This window comes from Vipera berus, assembly GCF_964194415.1.
Source record: "Vipera berus genome assembly, chromosome: Z".
Lineage (NCBI taxonomy): Eukaryota > Metazoa > Chordata > Lepidosauria > Squamata > Viperidae > Vipera > Vipera berus.
Window position 1 is genome coordinate 44,351,342 of NC_138205.1, and position 11,446 is coordinate 44,362,787.

The 11,446-nt window shown below is 40.3% G+C and overlaps 1 protein-coding gene across 1 annotated transcript; it reads left to right on the forward strand.

Annotated features, from left to right (window-relative positions):
- Nucleotides 1–1,977: 1,977 nt before the first annotated feature.
- LOC308677401 (uncharacterized protein) lies at nt 1,978–10,271 on the forward strand. The gene is made up of 4 exons (XM_081343734.1): nt 1,978–2,147; nt 4,199–4,349; nt 5,778–5,851; nt 7,552–10,271. The coding sequence occupies exons 1-4, from the start codon at nt 2,061–2,063 to the stop codon at nt 7,582–7,584; spliced, it is 345 nt and encodes a 114-aa protein (XP_081199860.1). The 5' UTR covers nt 1,978–2,060; the 3' UTR covers nt 7,585–10,271.
- The last annotated feature ends 1,175 nt before the right edge of the window (nt 10,272–11,446 follow it).

The window sequence follows — 11,446 nt, forward strand, 5'->3', positions numbered from 1 at the left end:
TTTCCTGGAAGTCCAACTTCTTAGCAGAAATCATGATATATTTTGTTCAATACACATGTGCAAAAATGGGAACAGTCAATATTAATATTTCAAAAGGACTGAATCACAAATACAAGCACCAAGGAATTAAAAGCCTTGGATTTTTCTCCTAAAACTTTTATGTTTAACATGAGCTAACCTGCTGCCCACTTGTAACCATGTTGTCTAGGAATTAAGGAAGCTGAAAATGCCACTCAGAAGTTGAACTGATGATTTCTTAACTGTAGTTCTATGTTTCTGTATTTAGGATGCTGCTTATAAGTGCTATGTGCTTAGAGCTCAAAGCATTGTTAGAGACCCCACACACCCACTTTACGGTCAGTTTCTGTTGCTCCTCTCTGGGAGGAGGTTTCCAAGTATTTCTAGCAGGACTACCTGATTCTGTAATAGCTTTGTTCCCTATGCCATCTGTCTGGTAAACTCGCAAAATTCATTTTTCTCACCATGCACATGTATACATAAGCCAAACTAGACTGTTGTTTCTCTGTGTCATATAATATATATGGGTGTATGCATAATTTTGTATTTATTTATTTTTGTCATATTTATGTAGCGAATATCGGAGGTGGTGACCCTTTAAGAGCTGTATGCAACAAAATTTCGTTTTAACTGCTAAGCTTGTAAGCCGCCCTGAGTCTTCGGAGAAGGGCGGGATATAAATGGAATTAAAATAAAAATAAAAATAAATAAATAATGCATGCCAATTAGTGTACATTCAAAGTGGCAATAAAGTTCTATTCTTCTCTATTCTATTCTACTCTACTCTAAACTAATCTAATCTACTCCCCAATTCTTTTATTGGTTCTCTATCTTAATACAAAACATGAAATCAGAAATATGCTTATGATGTTCACAAGGAAAAAAGTGCTTCCATACAAATGTGATTAAAATAAATGTTACTACTACGTATTTTGCATTTTCCCCCTTACTAGAACTGGAAAAGAGGATTCTCATCCCCAATATGTCTCTTTTGTAGAGGTTGATTGAAATCTATAATTTCATTTGAAGTGGGGAATGTAGTCTTCTAACAATAGGTTAGGCCTATCCATTTTGTTTACAAAGGATCATTCAGTGTATAGAATCATAAAATAATCAAAATAATTTACCGCATATCCATTTTCCTCCCATGGGTCTTCAATTCCTCAGTGAGATATTGTCTGTTTGGAGAATGAGCAAAAATCAAGAAAGAGTCACACTATATGAGCAGAAATTATATAATGTTTTATGAGTGTTCACCAAAATTAAGTCAACATTTTAGATAATATTGTCAGGTTCACAAAAGATCTAGCAACACAGGTCTTTAGACAAAACACACAACCCCTTGCATACTCAAAACACACAACCGCTTGCATAGTTATTACCCACTCTTCTGCATAGTTACTGCTACTCTACTACTGCTACTCCAACTACTACTCCTTGTGAGTACTGCTAGAGAAAAACATTCTTTTTAGGCTGCTTTATTTTTACAAACAAACATACACCTCCTTTCCTCTTCTCTCCTTCTCTCTCTCAAACACGCCTTCAGCTCTTTCATAGCACAGCCTTTATAGTCAAGCTTGCCATCCTGATGCTGGGGAGGGGGCCTAAAGAAAAGGGAAGAAAGATCACAGATATCTATCTATCTATCTATCTATCTATCTATCTATCTATCTATCTATCTATCTATCTATTTAGAATGATTAATTCAGAGACCAAATTGTAAAAAATACAGAATTTTAAAGGCTCTGCAATGATACTATGGTATATGCTGGGAATATTTATTACTGGTGCTTAGTTAAAATAGGATAATATCCAAATTTTTATTTTTTGGATTTTTTTATCCTGCCTTTTTTCATATACAACTTAAGGCAAAGCATATAACAATTCTCCTTTTCCTTCTATTTTACCCACATTTTTTTCTTCTGGCATTAGGCAAGATAAGAACAGCAAACACTGATTTTAACACTTTTGTCTCTGTTTGGGTAGACAATAGGAAAAACCTTCAAAGGGAAGTTGAGAAAGAATATGAACCATTTTCTTTAATGTCTTCAAAACTGCGTGGCAAATTTCTAAGTAGCTTTGTGGTTCTAATGAAGAAAATTGACCTTTTGGAAGGACTGGAGCTCCAGGTAAAGAAGTTTCTGTTAATACTGTGGTTCATTTCCTTTGCTTCTCACAGTTCTACATAACATGTAGCAGTTGTATGTGACCTGTACAGGAGTATATCATTATACAATTGCTGACCTCTTTGAAAACTTCTCATTGAAGAAGTCAATAGCTGAACTTATTGTGATTCAGGGTCAGCCTGTGGGTTCGGCAGTTGGGTCGGACGACTCAGAGGAGGAGGGGGGTGTTGAAGACCTTGCTGAGGGGGTTGAAGATCTTGCTGATGATAGCCCTCAGCCAGGCTCCTCCCACTTGGTCACCACGGAGACCCAGCTGTGTGAGCCTGACAGTGTGGATGAAGATGACCCACAGCTGGCCCTGTTCAAGGACGCCCGACGCAGGAGGCAGTCAATTAGGAGTAAATAGAGGAAGGCAATGGGGCTTCTCGGAAGGAGGCAGAGAGAAGCCACGCCCTGAACTCTATATAAGGGGAATGTCTGGGAGGGCTGGTTTGCTGAAGGCAACCGCTCGGATGGTTCATGTTTCTTAAAGCTCCTGTTTCTTGGTTTGTGTCTTGTTTGTTTTTGTAGCTATAAATTTGGCAGGCGTAATTCCAGCCTCTTGCCGTTTGTAAAGGGGTTGACCCTGCCTTTTCTGCAGGGCCAGTAGCAGGCTGGTACAGAACAGAACTCTCTCATTAGACTTCCCTATTTGTCTTCTAGTTAGCAATTATGTTTTAATAACAGAGGTCCAAAATTCTTTTACTTATTTACTTAGAATTTATATGTCTCATATAATGATCCCAGGCAGCTGACACAGTTAAAACAAGAATAAAAACAAAACCATCCTGCCTTCCATGCACCAGATCAAACAATCCATTAGCCAATCTAGTTCAATGCTTGGGGGAAACCAAATTTCAGGCATCTGAGGTGGGTGCCAAAGGGTGTGGTGACTAGAGAAGACATGGCTCCAATGTCCCATAAGGGGACTTGGAGCTCCCCAACCTATCTCCTGGAGAGAAACAGACCTGTGTGTATCTTGGTCCTGAGCCGTGGTGACCTTTAAAAGTAGTAACCAGCACCTTGAATTGCACACAGGAATAATTAAGAGTTACTGAAGCTCATGCAGCAGTGGTGTAACTTGGGTGAACCATAGGGCACCCAGAACTGTGTGTGGCATTGCATTCTGGACCAGTTCCTATTTCTAGATGGCCTTCAAGTGTACCCCCATGTGGACTGTCTTGCAGTAATGCACTTTGGGGGTGACTAAGGCATAAGTGACCAAGGCCTCCCAATCCAGAAATGGGCAGAATTAGCTCACAAGGTGAATTTTTCCAAAGGCCCTATAATGGGAAGAAAAAATAATCTTGAGGAACAGGAAGAAGAGCCACAACCAAGACAACCATTAGATCAAAGAAATCTGAGTCTAGGACACAACTGTAACCTGAGTAAGTGTCTCAGACAAGAGTTTTGAGTTCTCACGAAGATAAAAGAGAAGGAAATATTTGCAAGACTGATGCCAATTCTTCAAGGTAGACTAGACCACACTAGAAAAACAAAGTCATGAATTATAATATTATTTCTGTTACTATAATCTTATGATAAAAGTAGTATTAGCATGCATGTCTCTCCTAATATGGTTACCTTAAAAGGCTGCATTCATTCTTGCAATAAAATTTTACTTCATTTTTTGGAGTATTGGATTCTGAGACCTAAACAACTACCAGATTTTCCAACTCTCAGGTATCAGCTATACATATTACTGTTTCTTTCAAAAGAGCATCTGCGGGAAGGTCAAGAGGATCTGGCAGGCAGGAAAGAGAAAGTTGCACTGTGGGGCTGCCAGTCTGTCAATTACCAAAAGTCACAGAATGATTTATGTTTTTACTATCATAAATTAAAAAAGCATTTCCCCCTATGGTTCTTAAGCTTTACCTTATTTGTTAAAAAATCATTTAAATTCCCAATGGACAGCAGTATTCAGGTTCAATTCTTACATTACACTAACCAATCCATATAAAAATCCATTTGTAAAATATTATTTTCCTGCCTATTTCTCCAATTCAAACTTCTAGCTAGAACAGGTTCTTGAGGACCCTGAACAATTCAGACTGAACATGGACAAACCAGAGTTTAAGGATCTGATGGAGAACTTGCAAGATGTCAAAGGAGCAATTGTCACTGAACTTGTTGAGGCTACTCTCTATTTTCTTCAGGGTCTTGATGGTAAAAATAGTCTCTTTCAATTACAATGGTCATTAATAATTCACTAACTTTCAGTCTAAGAGCAAATAAAATTGGGAGACAAACACATCTTTACAAAATTCTCCTTCTCCCTCTCCCTCTCTGAGGGAGACAGGCAGTTAAATACGAAATATAATTAAATAAAAATTTGTAAGTATTTTTGTACAAATACCTATCTGTTGTTTAAGTGACTACAAATAAAACTTATTAACTGGTCAGATAATCAATTACTTATTTGGCTACCACTTCCAGGACCAGGACCCTACCCAACTTTGCAGAGGCTGATAAGCTACTACTGTTTTCATCCAAAACAGAAGAAAAATCTTAGAAAAACAATTGCACCATAACCCAATCAGAGCTAGAGCCACCATGCATGAGTGTGGACAGGGGGAGTGGGGAAAAGAGATTTCCAATATCACTGGCCTTGTTTTAAATAAACCCTACAGAGTGTTATGTCCCAAACAGGTTGAATATCTTCATCTGGAAATGCATAGGTATGCCAGAATCTGCTGAAGTGTATTGAAGCAACAGGAGCCATTGTTTAGTGACCCTAATTAGTACCATCAATTCAGTAATTAAGTGAAGCAGTTGCTAATGAAACCTCTACTGTGCTTATAATCTTACTTCAGTTTCCATTTGCTTTATAGACCTGCAAAGATTGTAAGTGTGAGGATTAGTCAAAAAGTTACTTTTTTATCACCATTGTAACTGTGGTTGCTAAATGAAGCAATTTCTAAACAACGACCATCTATACATTTTCATAGGTCCGTCATTGGATGGGCAGACACTGCTTATACATAGCATGAAGAAACCCGAAAGGTTTCTTAATGGGTAATCTTTATTATAAGCAAATGTTACATTTGTATTGTATCTAGGATTAAAGTGAACAACAAAACATTCAGAGTATACCAGGGAATGCAAATTTAGATATGGGTGGAGTCCACCCATACATACTGTAGGAAAGCAGCTATGGCTTATTCAATAAGCCATGATTAAATAAACCTTGGTTAAGGGCCAATAAACTTTGTTGATAACTTAGAATTTATTAAATGGTTTTTCACTTTGGAATTCACAATGGCTGAATTCACACACAATATTAAGCTAGAAACATAGGAACCTGGCTTCATATGACATTGATGTAACTGACCACTGAAAGGCAAACTGAAAGGTATCAGAACTGCTGTGTGGTTTAGTATAGTTAATCAAGTTTCATATATTTATACTGGTAACACATTCCAGTTTAGAATTTGGTATACATAATGCAAGAGTTATTAATTTCAAATTAATCTAAATCATTTCTTCCAATTGAGAATATACAATTACTACTACAAAAACTTTGGGCAGTTATTTCTGATGTTACATTTTTTTAGAATACACCTATTTTCTCAATTTATTTTCTATAAAATCCAGAACTGACAGAGTTCCAGATAATGCTATTGGTAGAATCTATGGAAAAAAAGATTGTGTCCCAGCAACTGAACCTGGTAAGAGAACTTCTAAAGCAAAAATAATTTGCTTTAATTAACACTCATTTTTCTCTGAGGCATTAAGATATTACACGTTTCCTCTAGCTGAACTAAGAGTATATGTACAAGGCTATATCTTCTGCTTATTTATTGTAGACTAACAGCAATGCTCAGTGAACTTTGGGTTTCTATTATATTTTTATACTAATAAAACATTGAGTCATACAGTACAGGTAGTCCTCAGTTTATGGCCGCAATTGGTACCAGTTTCTGTTATTAACTAGGGCAGTTACTAAGTGATTTTTCAATTTTATGGTCACCTTTTACTATCAATTTTGTTATCCAATTTTATGACCAATTTTAGCACCACTTTTGCCATGGATGTTAAGTGAATCACTGCAGTAGTTAAGGGAATCCGGCTTCCCCCAGCAGGGAAAAATTGCAAATGATGAACACTCCAGCACACTGCAAACATTGTTAAATACATGATGGATGCCAAGCATTTAATCTATGATCACATGACTGTAGCAATGTTACAAATACAAGGACCAGTCCTAAGTCATTTTTTCCCAGTGCTGCTGTAACTTTAAAGGATTCCTAAACATGGTTGTAAATGGACTACCTGTATATACTTTGGCTACAACTGATACAATTTATTGGTGTGCAAACTGTTTCAAATCCAAACATTTTGAGATTCAAATAGATTGTTTTAATGTTATCACACTGGTGTTTCATGCTTAGAACATTTTCAGGATGCTTAAAGCAGAACTGCATCACTTCTAATAAGACTGGGGCAATTACAAGGTTATAGCATTGCAAATTTGAAACTTACCACTAATATAATGCCATATATATGCTGCATTTTATATTGACCTCAATTGATTTCCACATGTGGTTGTTACTAATCAAGTTCTGCAAATTCTATTTTAATTGTTTCTTGTTTCCAAAGGTTGGAAGAATCCTAGATTCCATTCCATTCTGGAATGGAAAACAGAATTTTACTGTAGAAGTCCAGCAATTACCTGAAGAGGAATGGGATATAACTGGAATATTACTTGAAGACATAAGTGGAATATCCATTCAACGAAGTGGATGCACTGTTAGTGGATCTGTGCATCCTGATGTTTCCTCAGCCCTCCCTGCGCTATATGTGGTTCTATTTGCAATTGATCTTCTATCTAAGAAAGCCATTTTTAAGCAATTCGTCTAAATCAGAGTATGTTTGCAGCTAGAAAAAAATCATGCACAAATGTAGCAGCCTAATTATTCAAAATGAAAGTTGTAATCAGACAGGTAGTCTTGAATCTATGACCATTTAATAACCATTTGAAACTGCGAACTGCTGAAAAAAGTGACTTATGACCAATCCTTGCACATACAGTACATTCAGACTGGATTTGCTTAATGATCATGTGATTTATTTAATGACTGCAGCAAAGACCATAAAATTGGGCAAAACATATTTAACAACCCCGTTGCTTAGCAAATAGTCAGTTCCAAGTATGATTGTAAGTGGAGGACTATCTGTATATGATTTTAATATAAAAGTAATGTCCTTAAACATATTATTAAATCTAAACCATAAACATATTGCCCCATCTTCTCATTTTACAATATAAGATATTTCAGAAATGGATAATGAATCGCATTTTAAATCGAGTCCTTATTATGTTGGTGTAATTATTTGTATGTTACTTCTGTCACAATCTATCCTGCAGGCACCTTCTCCTCAATTCCATGTTTGGAAGTGAGTACCTGTACTGCTTATATATTATAATCTGTATGTAAAATTGAATTATGCATGAAGCTTCTTGCCAGAAGTTAATTATATAAAATCATAAATCTTATCAAATTCCAGCAAAATTAGCTTAAGAGTCAGCACTAATTTATAGACTAAACTAGTTCCAAATCTAGTCCAGCCGATCCGAATCTGACCGATTGCAGTTAAGAACCTTTATCAGGTCTTATCTTGCAGCGATGAGGATGGCAAAGTCTAATTACTTCGCTGCCGTCATCGCGTCCGCAGATAATCGCCCGGCTGCCCTGTTTAGGGTGACTTGCTCCCTCCTTAACCAGGAGGTGAGGGAGGATCCCTTACAGGGACGGGCAGAGGAGTTTAGTCATCATCTGACGGACAAAATTGCTCAGATCCAGGCCGGTCTGGACTCTGACTGGGCGGAGTCTGACGTGGAGGAATCGGTCTTGAGCATGTTATCTGGACTGAGTTAGATCCTGTTTCCCCTGATGATGTGGACAGGATCATGGGGAGGCTGAGCTCCACCACCTGTTTGTTGGATCCGTGCCCCTCCTGGCTGCTTTACGCGGCCCGGGAGGAGACACGAGGCTGGTTCCAGGCAGTAATAACTGCTTCTTTGAAGGAGGGTGTCTTCCCCGCCGCCTTGAAGGAGGCGGTGATGAGACCCCTCCTCAAAAAGCCTGTCCTGGACCCGGCTGTTTTAAATAATTATCATCCAGTCTCCAACCTTCGCTTTTTGGCGAAGGTTGTTGAGAGTGTGGTGGCGCATCAGCTTCCTCTGTTCCTGGAGGAAACTGATTATCTGGACCCATACCAATCGGGTTTCAGGCCCGGACACAGCACAGAGACGGTATTGGTCGCGCTGGTGAATGATCTCTGGCGGACTCGGGACGGGTTGTTCCTCTGTCCTAGTCCTATTAGATCTCTCAGCGGCTTTTGATACCATTGACCATGGTATCCTACTGCGGCGTCTCAGGGGGTTGGGAGTGGGAGGCACCGTTTTACGGTGGTTCTCCTATCTCCTGGGCCGCTCACAGTCGGTGTTGACGGGAGGGCAGAGGTCCACCCCAAGGCCTCTCGGTTTGTGGAGTTCCTCAGGGGTCAGTTCTCTCGCTCCTCCTGTTCAACATCTACATGAAGCCACTGGGTGAGATCATTTGTGGTTTCGTGGTGGGGTATCATCAGTACGCTGATGATACCCAACTTTTTCTTTCTACCCCGAACCAACCCAGCGATGCCCTCGCCGTGATGTCCCGTTGCCTGGAGGTGGTCCAGGTCTGGATGGGGAGAAACAGGTTTCGTCTCAATCCTGCCAAGACTGAGTGGCTGTGCATATTGGCATCTCGGGTTAACCAGACCATTCCACCTTTAACGATGGGGGGTGAGATGTTACCCCTCGTTGATAGGGCTCGCAACTTGGGCGTCCTCCTTGACTCCCGGCTCAATTTTGAAGACCATATAGGAGCCGTGACCAGGGGGGCTTTTGCCCAGGTTTGCCTGGTACGCCAGTTGCGACCCTACCTGGACCAAGATGCCCTACGCACAGTCACTCATGCGCTCGTGACCTCCCGTTTAGACTACTGCAATGCTCTCTACATGGGGCTGCCCTTGAGGACCACTCGGAGGCTTCAGCTGGTGCAGAATGCGGCTGCGCGAGTTGTGATGGGGGTTTCCCGATACTCCCATGTAACACCTCTACTCCACGAGCTGCATTGGCTCCCGGTTGCCCTCCGGGTGAGATTCAAGGTGCTGGTGATGACCTATAAAGCCCTAAATGGCTTGGGTCCGGGATATCTGAGGGAACACCTGCTGCCAGCATCAGGTTCCCTTCATCCAGTGCGCTCCCACAGGGAGGGTCTGCTCAGGGTGCCGCCGGTAAAAGATTGCCGGCGGATAACACCCAGGGGGAGAGCCTTCTCAGTGGGTGCGCCTGCCCTCTGGAACCAGCTGCCCGTGGAGCTCAGGACTGCCCCCGACCTCCGTTCATTCCGCTGGGACCTGAAGACCTGGTTCTTCGAGCTCTCTGGCCCAGGCTGAGAATTTTAATTTTAATTTTAATTGGGGGTTTTACTTTTTTTTCAGGGATTGATGTAATTTTTTAAATTGTTTTTAACTTTTGTATTTCTTGTTTTAAATACCCTGTAAACCGCCCTGAGTCCTTCGGGAAAGGGCGGTATATAAATCTAATAAAATAAATAATAAATGTTCCCTCTCAGGTGTATGTGTGCATGCACATATGCATGTATATGCTTATTATTCATCACCACACACCTTAAAAAGTCTTCACAAAAAATTTTGTTACCCGAAATAGTAAAAATTTAAACTCCATTATACTACAGGCTCACAATTCACAAAGTCCTGCACAACCTCACGGTTTGAGGTTCATGGCAGCAGCCAGGCTCATTAATGGAAGACCTTTCCCTTGAGACCGCTAGCAGGCAATCTTTTCCCAGCTGATCTGCTCCAGAACAGGCCCAGTGAAGGACAGCAGGGTGTACACGAGGAGTGCTTCCCTCCTCATGCCATAAAAGTTGAATTTATTTTCCTCCTACCTCCAAAAAACAGATTAACCCTAACCCCCCAAAATTATGGTATTATCACTTTTATTAACTTTTTAGTACAAATAATACAGTTATAGTCTTGGTCAAATATTTAGTCTAATAAAATTTTATATATAATCTATTGATATTTTTCTGAGTTATTATTTTTTCAATAAAATGTTTTAAAATATTGGAAAATTGGTTTTGCAGAGATTACAGATCACAAATAAAAACAGCATAGTATGCAAGATTGAAGAAACACAATTAATGGGATCTATCTCAAACATTACAGCATATGAGGGTGGTTTGTTCTCCAAGCTTGTTGCTTGGTTTCCAAACATTTTGTTACCAGGCTAGGTAACATCTTCAGTTTAGGAGATGTCAATGAGCTTAGGGGATGAGTTTAGGGGATGTCAATGTCAGTGTTCTGTTTATAAGGGCTTCAGATGTGTGTCAAGTGAGAATCTTGTGATGGGTCATGTTATATCTCCGGTTCTTTAGGCATTAAGCGAGAGGAAGTGTTGAAACAGCAAACAAGTTTAACAACTGAGAACAGAAGCAGCCCTAATGGCTGCTGTGCAGCTACTTATACTTTTAGCCTCTAGGTGGCGACCAATAGAGTTGAAGTAACAGTTTCCCGCCCAAAACCTAATTATCTGCCTGGAGACAGTAAGTCTGGCTTCAGTAACAGCAACCGTTACAACACAGAAATCTAATCAGACATTTAAGCAAATGATCCAAGAAAAGTCATGCAAGAAAAGAAAGGTACCCAAAAAGAGAAGCCACCTTCTGGTTGGTGACTCAATTATAAGGGATGTTAATTTAGGAAAGGATACAGAGGTTTCAAAAGAGGTCAGGTGTCTTCCAGGTGCTACTGCCAGTAGGGACAAGAAGCGTATTTTCAAAATAGTCAACAATGCCAGCAAAGACTGTGATGTGGATGCCATTGTACATCTTGGCACTAATGATCTGTCCCAAAATGATGTACTCTCTGTGCAGAATGATTTCCAGAGCTTGGGGCAGGAACTCAGCAGAATAGGCTGTAGGATCACTTTTTCAGAGGTCTTGGCAGGGGGGCAGAGATCGGCCCCTAGGTCTCTCGTTTGTGGAGTTCCTCAGGGGTCGGTTCTCTCGCCTCTCCTGTTCAACATCTATATGAAACCGCTGGGTGAGATCATTCGTGGTTTTGGAGTTGGGTATCATCAATACGCCGATGATACCCAACTTTTCTTTTCTACCCCAAACCAGCCCAGTGATGCCCTCGCTGTGATGTCTCGTTGCCTGGAGGCGGTTCGGGTCTGGATGGGGAGGAACAGA

Bases quoted from the DNA above. Each gene is read 5' to 3' on its own strand.
- LOC308677401 (XM_081343734.1), top strand. From the start codon at position 2,061: ATGTCTTCAAAACTGCGTGGCAAATTTCTAAGTAGCTTTGTGGTTCTA. The intron at 4,350-5,777 runs GTAAAAATAGTC...TATAAAATCCAG, and splicing joins TTTTCTTCAGGGTCTTGATG to AACTGACAGAGTTCCAGATA. The intron at 5,852-7,551 runs GTAAGAGAACTT...TCTATCCTGCAG, and splicing joins TGTCCCAGCAACTGAACCTG to GCACCTTCTCCTCAATTCCA.